Below are 18,614 nucleotides of genomic sequence, written 5' to 3' on the forward strand. Positions count from 1 at the left end.
GTGGAGTCGGTTTTGTAGCAATTCGGTTCTGTCACTAACTTTTGTTGCACAGCATATTAAATTTTTAACCGACATTATTATTTAATTGTTACAGAAACTATAGCAAATTAGTTTGATCGGAATTATGTATAGGGCACTACAAGTTCACCACCACCATTTCCTACATAAGTCATTAGGCCTACTAACGTTATGCGACTCAAATTTATGCCAAAACAAATTAGTCTTTAATCTTAAAGACTAATTTTTATTCTTACAAGTAAGAGTCTTGTGACATTTTGAGTTACACATGTATTATTACTTTGACTAACTTGGACTTCCTATTATGAATAATGTCCAGATAAAGTGATTAATTTATTACATTATCTAGTGATTTGGTATTTATATACAATTATTCATAATGACCAGTTATTATGAATAATTGCTATTTAATAACTCTGACTGTAACATATGCACGAATTAATCGACGAACTTGTCAGTAATTTTTCATATCTCTCTTAGTGCAAGTATTAGTTATGTGCATAAATAATTAACTTCAAATTCTCAAAACAAGCGACTGAACAGTAACTCTGCGCTTATGTAGTTTGTGGGAGATTGTTGAATTTTACACAATTGGGTACAGCGCGTGATTCTGTTGGCTGTCCGTGTGGTGCATGGTGGGCTTAATAGAAAATGGTGTCATTAACTGTCTAACTGACACTCTATGGAATCGTTTCTTAATTCAGCCAGACTCTGGAAATCGATCTTTAAGCTTTGTATCTACTTGGCAAAAATTGATACTCAACATGCGTGATACTAAACATGCGTTGCGTATGTCCTCGTAAATCACATACAAAAAACATACATTTTTATCAATTTATTTTCCATTACGTTACTCTTTGGACGAAATCAGTCAAATACTTTTTGGTATATTACTCAATTAGGAAACAATATAGGAAGTTTTTTTTAAATTTATATACATCAAATTATTACCCTTTAAATTGTTAAAATTTGATGACGATCAGATGGAATTTCGGTCTAAAAATAATATTTAAATCAAAATATAAAATAGGACAGTCACGGAATTGACTGTACCAGTAACGGAATAGAATTCTTAAGACTAGTGTACATTAACAAAAAGACTTGAACATCATATTCAAAATATTGCAAATTATATATAGTATGAACAGCTACGAAAACAATTCAACGCTGTTATTAATAAAAAACATATGAAAACATTAAATATTATTTATCTTCCCCAAAGCTTTAATTGGACATTCTCAAGAAAATTAAATAAAATTATTAAAATTAGTATAAAAACGTTTTTAACATGAAAAAAACATTGGCTTTGCGAGCGTTTACGCTTTACGGCATTTCATATAAACTTTCAAGTCCTTTTTTTCGAAATGACAGAACCGATTTTAACGAAAAACCATTTCGAAAATGTCTTAAAAAAAATTGAATTTTGTTTTTACGGAAAATTTAAAATCGGTACAATTTAGCTGTTTAAACACTATTTTCCGAAAATATTCTCCGATACGTTTTTAGACCTATGTATTTCTTTTATTATGCGTACGAATTTTATTTATTTATTTTATTTTATTAAAAAAGGTACAACAAACGCGAAATATATACGTCGGCACTTTCACTTGTTTGTTCTGTCGCGAATATGTCGCGTAAGACCCTGTGGGCTGGGCGCGCCGCGCCGTACATGAAGCGCAGCCGGCGTAACGCGTCGTCCCAGCTCTCCACAGTAGGTCGCACTCCTCGCCACCACACGGCGTTACTCCGCAGCACCTTCATCACATGTGTCAGCTCCTCCTGTAAATGTTCCTCGTCGCATAAATCATATGCGCGGTTGGTGAGTGAGGTGACTACAGAGTTTAGTTGTCTGGGATGGTGGTGAGAATCAGCTTGTAAATATCGGTCAGTGTGAGTCGATTTCCTGTAAACCGAGTGTCCCAGAGAGCCGTCAGCACGAACCAAAATCTTCACGTCCAGAAATGGCAATGTCCTCTCATTTTCCAACTCGTAGGTGAAGTTAATTTTCGCGTGCATGTTGTTTAGATGTGCCAAGCATACTTTCACCTCTTGTTCGCCCCCCTCTATGATGCAGAAAACGTCATCGACATACCTCTTCCATAGTTTTATAGATGTGGTGGCAGTGGAGATAGCCAACTGTTCGAAATGTTCCATCCAAATGTTGGCCACCACCGGAGCCACTGGACTGCCCATTGCCACACCATCAATCTGTAGATAGTACTGACCCTGGTATACAAAGTAACTGGTACACAAGCAATGATGAAACAGCTTAACATACTCGAGCCCTCTCGTTGTTGTTCTCTTGCAATCTCAACTTCACCACTTCCATGCAGTCTGCCATCGGAACATTTGTGAACAACGACTCAACATCAAAACTAACCATTAGATCGTTAGGTCGGAGTTTGATGGACTGCAGTATGTCAATAAAATGCCTCGAGTCCATCACATATGATGTCGAACGTGCAACTAAAGGTTGCAGTATACTAGCCACATGCTTCGCCAGGTGGTAAGTAGGCGAATCTATCTGGCTGACTATGGGCCGCAGTGGAACATTCGGCTTGTGCACCTTCGGCAGACCAAATATTTTAGGAGGTTGTACATTTCTTGGACGGAGCAAGTACTTAAATGTGTCATCTGTAAGTATTTGTTGACATTCTTTTATGATTTTGTGTGTACTGCGATTCGTCCGCGCTGTCGGGTTGTAGTTCACTCTCTTATAGGTATTTACATCACTTAATAAGTGGCGAATCTTTTTATCATACTCCGTGACGTTCATAACCACTGTAGCATTACCTTTGTCCGCTTTAAGTACTAACACGTCCTCATCTTGGCGGAGATTACGTAGTGCGGCCTTTTCTTCAGCTGTGATGTTTGGTGTTGGAAGTTTGGCGTGACGCAAAGCTACGGCTGTGTCCTGTCTCAACACATCGGCATCACTCGCCGGTATCTGATTCCGTCTTATTACTTCCTCCACACTTCCTATCACTTCTTCATAAGGGATGTGGTTTGGAGTAGGAGCGAAATTCAACCCTCTATCAAGTACTCTAAGTGCACCTAAGTGGATAAATTAACAACCGTTCGAGTTTCTGGTGAGTTTTTATCGTTGTCCCTTACCGGTTTTTGCGTTCGAATCAGTGACTCATACTTTTGTTGCTTTACCGCTGCACTCATTTCTTGAGAGCGGTAACCACGGTGCTTTGTTTTTCTTTTGTTAATGTTAAAATATTTTTCTCTAAATCAATAGTAGAATTGAAATTGTTTAAAAAGTCTAAACCTATTTTATTCCGTCTGATTTACAAGGTAAATTTTCAAACAAATAAAATTTATGTTCATAAAAGCTTTCATCGAATGCTTGCAAAGTTAAATAAATATATCCTTCTGAGTACGTCTGACCACCTATACCGTTTATAACAATAGGGTCTTTATGTACAGGTATCCGTTCCGATAAGAAATTACTGCGAATTGCTGATATTGAGGCGCGTGTACCTAGTAACCATGAACATTTTTGATTGCCTAAATGCAAGTATATATATTTTACATTATTATCGCAATTAAACATATAATGTTTATGTCCGAAAAAACTGATTCGATTCAATAGTTTCTGGTTCTTGTGAATTTTCGACTTGTGCTGAACAAACAGTTCGATTATTACCCCTACTACAGTAACCTCGATTACGACTCGAATTCACAAAATTACCACGATACTGTCGTGCTGGTCGGGAATGATTATATCTCCAGTTATAATTATTTAAGTACTTACCTCTCGGATTATAGTTGTAATTATTTTGTCCTCGATTCGAGTTGTAATGTCCTTTGTCCCTTGGCTTATCCGTGAAGACCTATAGTAATTAAATTGGTTACCTCTCCTTTGCGTTGCATTAAAAATGTTGTTGGAGGACGAAGGCTGACCCAGCTCTTCATCCTCGGCCGCACGCACCGCGTCCTTCAGCTGCGAGTAGTCCCTGGCTGATATGATTGTGCTTAGCCGCCTGTTACGCAAGCCATCTGCAAACCTTTTAATTGCAAGTTTTTCATTTATAGGTCTCAAAATCTCACTTGCTTTTGGGTTTTCGTCGCTTTGTGCGATAGTGAGACCTACAAATAAATCTGTCAATTTATCACCAAACTCACTTATTGACATATTGTTTTGCGATAAATTATTCATTTGGCTAAGTATTGAATTTGCCGATTTTTTAGTTAGTAAGAACTTCTTAAATCTTGTATTAAATTTGTCACATTGTCATATTCGCTTTTTTATTTTTATTTAGCAGATTTCGATAACCTAGTTTTCAATACAAATGTTATTAATAACTTTTTCTGTGTAGTATCTACTAAATATTCATTATACATCTCAATTCCATCTATAATTTTTTCAATAGTTTGTTCTGAATTATCCATTACTGGTATTAAGGAAGTAGCCGTTTTTATATCGAATTTCTCCATGTTTGTTACAGTTATATTTTCCTCGAAATTACTAATTTTGTAAGTCAAAATCTTTTTATATGTTAATTCTATACGTTCTCTTAATATATCATGCACATACTCAGCAAGTTCTACTGTAGTTTCTTTAGTTTTAAAACTACTAATGACATCTTTATACGCTAGAAATAACTTCTCAGCTTGTAAATTTTTTTCACTTACATTACCTGCATATTGTACTCGTCTAGTAGGGCCCAACTTTCTTAACTTAATTTGAATATCATTCAACTTACTTAAAATAATTTCCAAATTTTGTTCCATATAACTATGTCACTAAAAAAAAATATATAGTTCATTTTTCCATTTGTTCAAAGCCGTATTTCCATAAATTCACGCATTTTTCTTATGTACGCAGAGAGCACCGTAGCTTAATTCCCCCTTCAGACTGGTTCAGCTTCTTCATCTGGTCTGCCAAATCTTCCTGAGAGCCTCTGTCGCATACGCCTTATAAATTCAAAGTGCATCTTCCTTTCCATCCATTTGCGTTCATTTTTCCTCCATTTCTGACATCCGAATTATATAATAGCCGTAATACCAATAGTCAAAGCCGCTGCCAAGAGTATGTTGGTCGTCATCATGTGGTTCTGAACCTCAATATCTTCGTAAATCGTCGCTTTATTTGAACAAGGGGTCTCGGGTTCGATTCCCGGGTCGGGCAAAGTATTGCTGGGGCTTTTTTCGGATTTTCGAAAATTTCTCAGTAGTAGCACGGAGTCTGGAATTGTGTCCAGGATATGGCAATAGGCTCACCCCTATTACATGGGACTTATAACACAAATGGTGAAAAGTGGGTGTACATTGTATAGCGGCATTACGTGCCGTAATGTGCACCTCTGCCTACCCCTTCGGGGATAAAAAGGCGTGAAGTTATGTAAGTCATAGGTAAAATTGACTAATATAATCCTATTAAACGGCTTTTTAATTCTTATCTACTTATTTAGCTCGACTTCGTAAAGTCTACCAGCAAATCGTCGTCGACGGGTAACATATACCCAGCTAGAAGTGTTGTGGGACTTCCTAAACACTAATAGGGTGGCGTTGGGATATAATAAAAGCGCTCATGCTCGGGAACATTCAAGGAGGATGTGGGAAAATGTTTCCGAGCATTTGAACGCGCAAGGTGAAGGCGCTGTGAAAAGCGGCAAGGAATGGTGTACTGTGAGTAATTATTATTATATTTTCATTTAATTCTAATTATATATTGATTGAAACTTCTTAATTGATTAATGAAAGACTTTTAATACCTACAAATTAACAAAATAATATGTAGTATATGTAATATGTAATAATATTTTTTCTTGAAGTATTGGGTGGAGTATAAGTCGAAATTAAAAAGAAAGGCGTCAACAGTCAGACTTTCGCAGACTCATACTGGTGGCGGGCCTCCAAGTCTCAGCGACATTGGAAAAAAAAATCAATAATGATGATATGTTTTGCAATTTTATTAAAATGCATAGTTAATTTAAAAATATATTACATTTCAGGCTCCACAAGCCACCACTAGCTCTGCTGCAGCAACAGAAGGGGCTTTGGTTGTCTGGCCTGCGGACTCACCTAATTTAATTGAGAATATATCACGTCAGGAAGAGGTACCATCGCCGGCAGCGGTGCCACCAGTAATACCACAGCAGCAGGAGTTACCAACACAGCCTCCTCTGTTGGAGGCTGTGTTGGTAGCTCCTCCTGCTGTGCCACCTCTGGTACAACCTCTTCAAAGGGAAATACCACTCCCTCCTTTAGTGCCCCGTGTACGTTCACGCCGGCGACGTGGCATGAGCAAGGAGGAGGCTCGCCGGCAACTCGTACAATTAAGCCAAGAAAGATTGGCAGTAGAAAGAGAAAATGCAGACTCATTAAAAGTATTAAAACAAATACTTATAGGAATTAATAAAATAGCGGATAAAATGGACAGGTAATATATACATTTATTATACAGTGAAACCTCGTTAAGTGAGACATCTCAAATAAACATTTGTCTCATTTACAGAGGGTTTCATTTGTAAGGCGAGTGCCAGGAGATGAGTAAAACGATCGGCTGTTGATACAAGACTGACTTTATTATAATAACACATTGGGCTATATAGGTTAGCATTACACGTGTATGTATACTTATATGTATATATTTATCTTACTACTACTACACCTTCCATCCGAAAGAAAAAAAAAATGTGACAATATAAGGAAACATTTTTTTTATAGGTTATTATTATACTTAAGTACCTAGAGTACAATATAAGTATGTAAAAGTAATTATAATCTAATGCAAAGTTTTATGTTTACATAAGGTTAATCTTATAAGTATAAAGATTGAATAAAATGAATTGTATCTTAAATAAAATATAAAATAAAATGTTAATAATAAATGTACTCACTGTACATACCACGTAAATGTGGGGGGCGAGGCTTTTTAAATGCCAAAACCCTACACAATAGTGAAGTGTGCAGTCTCCGAAAATATTTTTTCAAAATGGAGGTTAGGGGATACATCGAGATGTTGTCTCAGTGGACAAAGGACTTACTCCGCTCTCCTTGGCTAATAAGGACTGGAGAGAACCTATAATACTAAGCACTAAGGATCGCAAGAATGTATGGCAAAGTAAGGAGTTGCACGGACGCTACTATCGGGCCCTACATGGGCCAGATACAGATTTCTTAGCGTCCGTATCCTGGCTACGTTTTGGTAACTTATTTGGAGAAACGGAAGGTTTTGTCTGTGCAATTATGGACGAAGTTATGTTGACGAACAACTACCGAAAGTATATTATAAAGGATGGAACGGCTGACATTTGTCGGGCATGTCATCACCCTGGGGAATCCATTCGACATATAATTTCGGGTTGTTCTCACTTAGCTAACGGAGAGTACTAACTTGCATAGACACAATCTTGTAGCCAGGATTATTCATCAACAACTTGCTTTAAAATACAAACTTGTTGAATCTGATGTGCCGTATTATAAGTATCTGCCTGACCCAGTTCTTGAAAATGGAGATGTCACACTGTATTGGGATCGAACTATCATCACAGACAGGACAATTGTTGCTAACAAACCTGACATTGTGGTGATAGATCGACCAAGCCGTCGCACAATGATAATTGATATAACAATCCCACATGACGAGAATCTTGTGAAAGCTGAAAAAGATAAAGCTAGTAAATATCTTGATTTAGCTCATGAGGTTGTCGACATGTGGGATGTAGATTCAGCAATCATTGTGCCGATAGTCGTATCTGCCAATGGCCTTATAGCCAAAAGCCTCGACCAACACCTAAGTAGGCTAACGTTAGACGGTTGGATCAAGAGCCTGATGCAGAAGGCAGTACTTCTGAACACGGCGCGTATTGTCCGGAAATTCCTCTCTCTTGAGCCCTGACCACCGGTAGCTTGGATTTATCCCGTTACTGGTGGGCTACTGCTTTTTATATTTTTAAATGTTTTTTTTTCTTTTTAATTTAATATTTAAAAATATAATAATCAAGTATAAGAAATAAATAAATGATCGAAAATGTACTCAGACAAAACATAGCATTTTATTTACTATTGGATATACAATTTTGTGCGATTCTTATGCACTAATTCGTTCTTTCCATTTTTAATTATTTCTACATTTGGTAGCCTATCTTTTACTACAGTAGAACTCCAATTATCCGAATTAATGGGGACTGGGACCCATTCGGATAATCAAATATTCGGATAATCGGATTTTTTAAAAAAACTTGCCATTGAAGAGAATAAAAGCTACGTTTTGATATTGCACTATTTTTTTATTGAATTAAATTGAGGGGGGAAGTCAGTGTAGGCACAACGGCAAGTTAAGACAAGTCAAGTCAAGACTTGACGCGCAAACACTGGCTTCGCGAGGGGGAGAATAATAGCGCACTTAGATTTTTTGGACAATTTTTGTGATTCGGATAATCGGCGATTCGGATAGTCGGAGTTCGGATAATTGGAGTTCTACTGTACTTAATATGGACCAGAGTACAAATCACTTAGCTTATTGCCTGTCTCATTTTTTAAGAGTACTAAATCATTCACATTATAGTGTATAGGCTTAGTATATTTATCACATATAATTTTTCTATTTTCTTTAGACTGTATTAAATTATTTCTTGCTTCTTTTTGTGATAGTTGCAACCTGTATTTGAGCTCACATGGATAGTGATCGTAGTTATAGAGTGGTTCTAAATCAAGAGTCAAATTACTAGGAAGTGAACATTTTTTACCAAAGACAAGTTCGTACGGAGTAAATTTTGTCTCTGCATGGACTGTTGTATTATATGCAAACGACCAAAAAGGTAACCAACTACTCCAAGTTTCAGGGTGACTATCAATTTGAATGCGAAGAAAAGCATTTAAATTTTTATATGACACATCTAACGCACCTAATGACTGGTGGTGGAACGCAGTCGAGTTTAACTGATTTATGTTAAGTAATTTACATACCTCTTGGAACGTAGATGCGATGAACTCTTTCCCTCAGTCTGTAGTTATTACTTTCGGTACTCCATACCTAATAATAAAGTTAACAACAAAACTTTTAGCTACCTCGTCCGCTGTTTTAGAAATTAAGGGATAGGCTTCTATATATTTAGTTAGTTCGCATTGTAGCGTTAAAGCATAAGAGTAATTATTATTATCAACTTCAAATGGACCCACTAGATCTAGATATATCTTTTCGAAGGCTGTGTTAGCTGTCGTTGTTATTTTTAATGACTCTTTTATGGGTAACGAATATTTTTGACGCTGACATTTGTCACAACGCCTAACAAAGTTCTTAACATCATTATCTAACCCTGGCCAATAATAGTACCTTTTAATGTTATTGACCATCCTTCTCATACCTGCATGGCCACTGCTAGGTAGGAGATGGAAGTCGTTTAATATGACTTTTCTGTCATATTCATTATAAATTGTCTTCACATTATTTATTATATGTATAGGTGGACCGGTCCTATCTTTCATAGATTTTATCTCTACTAGTATTTTAATAAATAGCTTATTATCATCCTTTTTTATTATACATATTTCATTGACATTTATTATTTTACAAAAATCGTCTAACTCTCTCACAAAGTCGCGTCGCGTCATTCGTGAGTCAGAGGTTAGGTATTTAATGTAAATTATCTTTTTCTTTTCAACATAACAAAACGTTTTATTTTCTTTACTAATAGCTCTTAATTTCCTCAATTTATTCAATTCTTCCTTATTAATCATACGTAATTCTACTGATTCTGCCGGTTTGACATGATTACTTACGATCTTAGGCTGATCAGACCTTAAATTAGTATGTACCATATCCAACGAGGAGGAATCAGGTTTATTCATTTTTCGCGATTGAGCACGTGTCATGACATCAACGATGTTCTCATTCAATTCTTTTAATTCTTTCGAACTTAAGCAGATTCTAGATAATGCATCTGCAGCTGCGTTATCTGAACCTCTTACATATTCTACGTCAAAGTTGTATTCTTCTAATATCAAACGAAACTTCATAAGCCTGCTCGACGGATCTTTCAAGCCAAACAAGTACACTAGGGGCTTATGATCAGTTCTAATTTTAAAATATTGACCGTACAAGTAAGCTCTAAAATGTTTGATAGCCCAAACTATCGCTAACAACTCTTTTTCAATAACTGGGTAGTTTGATTCGGCCTTATTCAGAGTTCTGCTAGTAAAAGCCTGCCAAGTTCTGCTAGTAAAGGTCTGCCATTTTTATTGGATAAAACTGCTCCAATGGCTTTATTAGATGCATCGGTTTGCAAAATAAAATAATTTTCTTTTGAGAAATCTGGGTAATCTGAAACTGGAGGTGACATGATAAAGTTTTTGAGTGTTTCAAAAGACTTTTGACATTTTTTATCCCAAACAAAATCAATATTTTTTCTACAAAGTTGATTCAGAGGTTGTGCAATTTCAGAAAACTTAGGTATAAATTTTCTGTAGTAATTTGTGAATGCCACGATACTTTTAACTTCATCGGCATTTTTCGGATGTGGATAATTTTTTACTGCATTTACTTTATCGGGATCTGGTAATATTCCTTCGTTAGATATAAAACAAATATCATATTTGGGACACTAAGAAAATTACATTTTGAAGGATTTAATTTTAAGTTTACGGATCTGAGTCTTTCAAAAACATCCTGCAAGTTTTTATTATGGTGCTCTAATGTCCTTCCAAATACAATTAAATCATCAAGATAAAGTAGGCATTTTTCATTATTAAGTCCTGACATCGCCAAATTCATCATCCGCGAGAATACACTGGGACTTGTTTTTTTTTTACATTTACTTGTTTCATGGCATTCATGGGCATTCTCGTCATCTGGTACTGACCAGAATTGAAAGCAGTGAATTTTCGACAATTTTTATCCAAATTAACATTATAGTATCCTTGATATAAATCTAAATGCGTAAAATATACACTTCCAGACAAAGATTTTAAAATTTCGGTTATATCGGGGAGAGGATACTTATCATCTTCTATATAGTTGTTAAGTTTCCGATAATCGACGACTAGTCGCCATTTTTTATTACCCGATTCATCTGATTTTTTAGGGACTAATAGAATTGGGCTAGACCAGTCACTTTTACTAGGTTCTATTATAACTTCTTTCAGCAATTTACTAATTTGTCGATTTACTTCTTCTTTCTGACTAACTGGTAACCTATAAGGTTTAGAAAATACTGGACTAACATTTGGTTAAAAAAAAATATTGTGAGTGTAAACATCAGTGGTTGTCAATCTGTCACCTTCTAAATAAAAAATATCTGCATATTTTGCACAAATGTTCTTAATACTCTGAAATTCTAAGTCATTTAAATCATTTAATTTCAATAAGGAAAATAATCTTTTTACTCGGTCTGAGTTTTTCTCATTTTTCTCGAAACTGCAAATATTATAATCGCTAAGATCATAAATAGTAGGTTCTATTCCTGAGAATGTTACAGATTTTTCAGTCACGTTCAAAATTTTTATAGGTATCTTTCCATTTTTGGAGTCGCTACCGAACTGGCTAAATAAACGCCGTCTTGTAATTCTTGTGAGCAAATTATGCAATCGGATTGAAATTCAGTTTGAATGTAATGTATGGACTCGCATCGTGGCGGTATTTCTAAAACATTAATATTATTATTAGTCAAAGGCAAATAAATTGTTTGGTTCAACCCTAAGTTTAAAGATAAAATATTTTTCTCGAAATCTAAACACGCTCCAAACTATTCAAGAAGTCTCTACCTAGAATTCCATTCGACGAAACTGGTAACGAATTAAAAACAAAGAACTTGTAATTAAAAACATATCCATTAATGCTTAATGGAACATAAACATATCCAATGGTCTGCACTTGGCCACCCAAACCGTTTATTATTACATTCTCTTTATGTAGCGGAATGCTGAATTCGATCGCATGTTTATAAGTTACGGCTGATAATGGAGCGCCCGAGTCAACTAAGAACGAATAAGTTTTATTGCATGAAGAAACTAATAAATGAATAAAACAATTGCTATTACTACTGGCTAAAATCGAATGACTTTGTTTATTCACGAAAAAACTTGTCAAGTCGGGGTTCATCTGAAATTGATTTCGAATCTTCATCGATTACATTAACCGTATTTCTTTTTATCCCTCGATTTCCGCGATAATTATTATTACGAAACGTACCTCGATTATAACGTCCTCGGTGTCCTTGGCTACGCGAGTTCGACTGGCTCCATGAACTCGATCGCTGTGAGTTTCCATAGTAGTGTCCTCGACTCGATCGCTGCGAGTTTCCATAGTAGTGTCCTCGTTGAGCAAACGTTTGCCGATTACGTCCATTGCCACGTACGAATAATTCGACATACCCATCACCTCTCCTGCGGCCGAAGATGAAGTTTCCTCATCTTGAGCAGCTTGTATAGCATCTTTCAGGGAACTGTAATTTCGAGCGGAAATTATTGTACCGATTCGGCGATTTCGTAAACCGTCGGAAAACTGTTTAATCGCTTGTTTTTCATTAATAGATTTCAAGATATTATAACATTCAGTGTTTCCGTCGGCTTGCGATATCGTGAGATCGACAAATAACTCTGTTATTAATTTCCCATAGTCAACAATTGGCATTTCATTTTGGCGTGTTTTTTGCAATTTGTTTTGAATTGCAGCGGCACCTTTTTTGGCAATAACTCCATTTGCATGTCTCTAATCAATGCCTCAACACTTGTATAATCATCCTTAAGGCGTAATTTAGCAGACTGAGACAGTCTACTTTTCAATATGAATTTAATTAAATTCTTTTTGCATTCCGGTTTGGTTAACAAAGAATTATAATACTGAATATTGTCTATCAATTGCTTTACGCTTGTCTTATCATCTGAAATTACAGGTAATAAATGTAGAGCTGTTTTTAACTCGAAATTATCCATATTGCTCGAATTTTGAGGTTTTACCACAGGCTGACACAATATTTTAATTTACTGATATAACAAATCAAAATTTTTATGACAGTTTTCATACAATGGAAAATCGTCAGATTTAATCGTACCTTCCTTTACTTTATTTTCAAAGTCTAATAACCATTTAGAATATTCACAAAAAATATCATTTGCCTCTTTCAACTTAATTTCTAAAATTCTACTTTCACGTCTACTTGGTCCAATTTTAATTAGATATGTTCTAACTTGTTTCAATGTCTCATATATCTGTTCTAAAGAAATATTCATAACTTACCTCCAAACGTAGTACATACCGACGAAACTACTTACGTAGTATAAAATATGCATGTATAATAATAATTATTATTAGATTAAATGACGATTACGCATAGTAAACTGAATACATGACATAAAATATAAAGTCCAATAACGTAGAAAAAAAAAGTCTTTTGATTATTACTTTTTATTATAATTATACGATTATAGACGCGCACTTTTAACGCATTTCATACGCACGTAAAACACTGATTAATCGTTTACACTTTATAATACGCCCTGTGTTGGCTCGCCTCTTCCACATTAGTAGCTGTAGGGAGTTGTGGCTGCCGGAAGAACGATCTTCGCAAGGTATTCCTATTGATCTCCGTGGTAATCCACTTTACATGACAGGCCTGTACGTCCCGGTATACACAGTACAGAGTTCCCAGCAGTAGTACAAGCACGATGATGCATAGCAAAATGTTACTGAGGCTGAGGTGATATTGCAATTGTTCAGCTCCTGCCTTGTTACTTCCCAATGCGGTCTGCACGATCATAGTCTCCTCTTAAGTCTGAGAATTGCCCATCTTCACCAATAATACTCTTTCTTAACTTTTCGTAAATCACGAACACGAATGCACAGTCACGCAGCTCAAGATAGAACGCCATAGCTTGAGTCAGTTCATTAATTGTTCTTAGAAATATTCTACACCACACATGGAGAGTGTCATATTCGTCGCGCGGACCTCACAGGCAGGGTCGCCATGTAAGGCGAGTGCCAGGACATGAGTAAAACGATCGGCTGTTGATACAAGACTGACTTTATTATAATAACACATTGGGTTATATAGGTTAGCATTACACGTGTATGTATACTTATATGTATATATTTTCTTATTACTACTACACATTAATGGAGGACATAACATAACATTGTGGAGGTTTCTCACTTATCCAGGTCCCACTTAACCAAGTTTCACTGTATTTACATTGTATTTATTTATCATTAATAAATCTATATAAAAATTACTGTCTAGAAGTACGGGAGGCAGAGCGACGAGGGTGCTCCTAGCAGCTAAGCCATCTCTCAACTCACTGGCGCTGCCTGTTGCACCCTGTGCATGGTGAGGCTGTGACTGCTGCATGGATGCTTCATACTCTAACTCCTCCTCTGACAATTGAGGTATTTCCTCTACATTGCCTCTTACACAAATATTGTGCAACACTGCAAGCGTTGACTATTGAGGCTGCTACTAAGGGTGAATAATGTAAGACCCGGTGTACTAATAGACACCGGAATCTTGCATTTAGCAACCCTATAGTTCTTTCAACTATAATTCTTGTTTTTGTGTGGAGGTAAGTGTAAGAGGCTTCTGGAGAGCCTGGAGAGGTGTTGACAATTGGAGTCATCATGTACCTCCTCCTCAGGGCGTAACCAGAATCACCTAAAAATAAATTAATATCAATGAAAATCCAATTTGTAAACTGTTCATAATTACATTCATTTATATTTATTATTTTTACATACCCAGTAACCATAAAGACTCATTTCTATTAATGACTTCCATATATGGTTTAAGTGGATGTCTCTCCCATATAAATGAGTCATGCGATGCACCTCCATGACTTGCATCCACACTGATTATCTCCATGTCAGCATTGCTAATCTAAAATATTTTGTTTCAGATTATTAGAGTGATTTAATTATAGTTATTAAGTTTCTTGTTTTATTATAAATATAACTTTAATTTTTGTTACTTTTAATTCAAATAAATCCTAATAATTATTTATGAGTTTTTTTTACCAATTGTACATTAAGAGAGTGGTATTGTTTTCTGCAGTAATATCTCTCTTCATGTTCCTGCGGGCGAATAATTGCAACATGGGTGCAATCAATACAGCCCAACACATGCCAAATTTATTATAGAATCTAAAAAACAAAATTTATCTTAAATAAGAACTTGGTTAGTACATTTAAAGACTTGAGTCACAGACATCCCCCCAAAAGAATTGATTTTTCATTGTGTCTTGTTTCAGTTGCTTGAGAGGTTATGTGATATTAAATAAAGATTACAAATTGTTAAAACAAATTATTATCATTAAAAGTCTGTAATGTCCCACTGCTGGGCAAAAGCCTCCCTACTCTTATTCTTTTTCTTGCAGTTTTTTGCCACACTTAGGCAGTTTTAGTTAAGGCCTATATGGTCACTATATTGTAAACATGCTATGAATATGCCTGGTGGTAGTAGAGGAGTACATGATAAAATATGATGTTTTTTTAAAGTTACTTTACAACATTAGCACGGCGTTCTGCTGATGATTGTGGCCACTTAATATATTTTGCCCTTATTTGAGGCAAATTCAATAAAGTTGTAATTTCTTTAATCACAACTGAAACTGTTGGCTGGGAGCGAGTGTGAGCCAATATCTCCAATGGGACGTTGGTAAGACCCAGTCGCATAGAAATATAATGCAACTAAAACCTAAAATGACAAAACAGTTAGTTATGCCTGGATTTGTTTGAATTGGTGTGTAATTGTTTAAATATGAATGTTCAACCAAAGATATTAATTAAACATTATTTTATTAATGTAAAATAATACCATATATGTATAGCAATCTTCGCGTCTTATTGATTTTTTAATTTTTTTTACTACACATCCACCAATGTATGGAATGATCTCTTGAGTGAACATGGTCAATCTACATGGATCAGGTAAATAATCATGATCATCATCATCCTGTTGATGAAGGTTTGGATCTTCGGTTTCCACAATCCTTCGGTTAGCATATTTATCAATTTTTTTCTCGTACCTAACATCGGTGTGTGTTAGAATTTTAATTTCCTCGAGTGGAATACAATTTCCAGATTCAATGCTTTTGATTTCACCATGTACTATTAATCTTCTATACGCGCTTTGGAACTGGAAGGCAGTTGGATTATTATTAAAACCACCTTTCGCTCTTATAGAACTAAAGAAACATTCCAAGTGATCTTGACTTAGTTTGTAAAATGGGAGAAATTTTAATTTGTTGGTCACAATAAGATCGTTATACATTTTCTTTAGACTCTTTATGCATATAAGCAAGCCAAAAAATCCAACTTTCCTGTTAGTTTCGAGTATAGATTTTCCCATTAGTTTTATTTCTTTAATATAAGTTTCAATTTCTGTTAGGTATTCTATAATGTCCTTTGCATTTCTTTCACAAATTGGTTTTTTAAACCCGTAAGCATTTAAAGTCCGACTATTAAGGATATCAAATAAGTTATTAATTTTAATTATAAATTCGACTGTGGCATCTGATCCTGAAAACTCTGGCAATTTCATGGTTTCATCACAAAACTTTATAGCAATGGCAACAGAATTGCTGAAAGTTTGCGCGGCTAATTTTACTTTCATAACCTGCTTTGTAAAGTTAACATGCTGATTTTTGAGACGGTTAGCTAAATGAACACCTTCTCTTTCTTGCAATTCATTTAATTTTTCAATATACTGCCACGAAATGGTTCGACCCTCTGCATCTAATAATTCTTTTTTTTGACCAAGTGTATTTCTAACTAATTTCAACATGTGCGCGGGGTCTGGAATTATAACATATGATCCTCCACATATGACAAGGGTCTCGAATTGAGGCATGCCTCAATTTAAGACAATACTGTTGCCATCTCCTCAAAGGTCAGCGTAGAGTTACCAATTACCCTTTTAAGATGATATTTTGTGGATTTTATCCCTGCTTCCCAAAGACCTCCAAAATTGGGGGACTGAGGGGGAATAAAATGCCACTCCGTGCTATTATTAGCTAACTCCTCTGCTAATTCGGGATTGATTCCTGACCTTTCTTCATTAAACAAATGAAGTAACTCTCGTGCTGCCCCTACAAAATTGGTTCCGTTGTCGCTAAACAGTTGCGCACATCGACCCCTCCTAGCAACAAACCGCTTGAACGCAGCCAAGAAACCCTTCGTGCTCATTTCGCTTACCGCTTCTAGATGCATCGCTCTAGTGGCCATGCAAATAAACAACGCGATGTAGCCCTTGTAAGCCTTATTACCGCGACCCTTTGACACTCAAATAGTTATGGGACCTGCATAATCTACACCGCTATTTAAAAATGGTTTATTCGGTGTAACCCGTGCGGTTGGCAACTGACCCATCAGCTGCGACTTAGGGGTGGACGCATAACGAATGCATCGGGCGCAATTCCTAACATACTTCTTTGCGAGCAACTTAATTCCGATTATCCAATATTTTGAACGCAAGTATGTCACCATCAGCTGCGGACCACCATGCATTGTTTTACTATGCGCATCAGCTACTAAAAGGCTTGTTAAAAACGACTCCTTTGGAATAAGAATGGGATGCACGCGATCGTAAGCCAGCTGAGACATCTCCAATCTGCCTCCAACTCTTATTATCCCATTGGAATCAAGGAATACATTTAATTGTTTTAAATTAACTTTCTTGTTCGCTAAGGGCTCTTCTTCTTGACATCTCTTTATACTGTTGCGACGATAGATCAGCAGGTGGAATAAATAATAAAGGTGGACTGTATAATATGTTATAATGTAAAATAAGAAAGAACTGTTACAATACGGAACGATATAAGAATACGAAAAGTATATAAGATTGTAAGTGCGAGCGCGGGGTCGTTGTCGCGGCTCACAGCAGACTGTCGAAGCGCGGGGCGGGCGGCACTCGCCGCGCGCGTCGTCGCCGGTGGCGTCCTCCCGCACGCCGCACGTAGTTGAGTGTGTGCGTCAACATCCTCCCCCCGTTGAAGAGTCTTCAACAGAGACAGGTAGAGGGCAGATGGTGTTAAAGGCTCGCCGAATGACACCCCTTCGCGTGTGGATGTCGGCGACTCTGGCTACGCCATCTCTGCCAGGAAGCACCCGTGTGATGCGCCCTAAAAGCCAGAGTAAAGGCGGTAAGCTTTTATCTTTAATGACAACGAGTGTCCCTTCTTCAGCTCTCCTGACGATCGGTGCCATTTCGTCTTCTCCTGCAGCCACAGAATGTATTCCTGAGAGAAACGATGCCAAAAATGTTGTTTCAAGTATTCAACCCGTCGAAACCGTTGCAGATTGGTGATGTTCGTACTCTCGATCTGTGGATGAGGCAACAAAACGAGTGAGCGTCCAATAAGGAAATGTGCCGGAGTTAAAGGTGTAAGGTCGGAAGGATCGTTGGAAAGCGGAGTTAAAGGCCTGGAGTTCAAGATAACCTCCACTTGAATTAGACATGTTGCTATCTGCATCTCTTCAAAAGTAAGATTTGTTAAACCTAGAACTCTTCTGAGGTGGTGCTTCGTAGATTTAACTGCGGACTCCCATAATCCGCCGAAGTGAGGAGTGTACGCAGGGATAAAGGAGAAGTTAATACCCGGATCAATGACGCTTAAGTTCAGGTCCTGTGATAACAAGTTAGCCAACTCATTGAAAG

General features: G+C 36.5%; 1 protein-coding gene and 1 pseudogene across 1 annotated transcript; both read right to left on the reverse strand.

Moving 5' to 3' along the window:
• Positions 1–601: 601 nt before the first annotated feature.
• On the reverse strand, positions 602–4,159 carry LOC118265684 (uncharacterized). The gene is made up of 4 exons (XM_050703904.1): positions 3,880–4,159; positions 2,297–3,072; positions 1,612–2,226; positions 602–658 (listed from the first exon to the last, which is right to left on the reverse strand). Exons 1-4 carry the CDS (start codon positions 4,157–4,159, stop codon positions 602–604), a joined length of 1,728 nt encoding a protein of 575 aa, XP_050559861.1.
• Positions 4,160–13,365: 9,206 nt separating this feature from the next.
• LOC126912313 (putative nuclease HARBI1) lies at positions 13,366–17,936 on the reverse strand (annotated as a pseudogene).
• Between the last annotated feature and the right edge of the window lie 678 nt (positions 17,937–18,614).

This window comes from Spodoptera frugiperda, chromosome 25 (genome assembly GCF_023101765.2).
Source record: "Spodoptera frugiperda isolate SF20-4 chromosome 25, AGI-APGP_CSIRO_Sfru_2.0, whole genome shotgun sequence".
NCBI lineage: Eukaryota > Metazoa > Arthropoda > Insecta > Lepidoptera > Noctuidae > Spodoptera > Spodoptera frugiperda.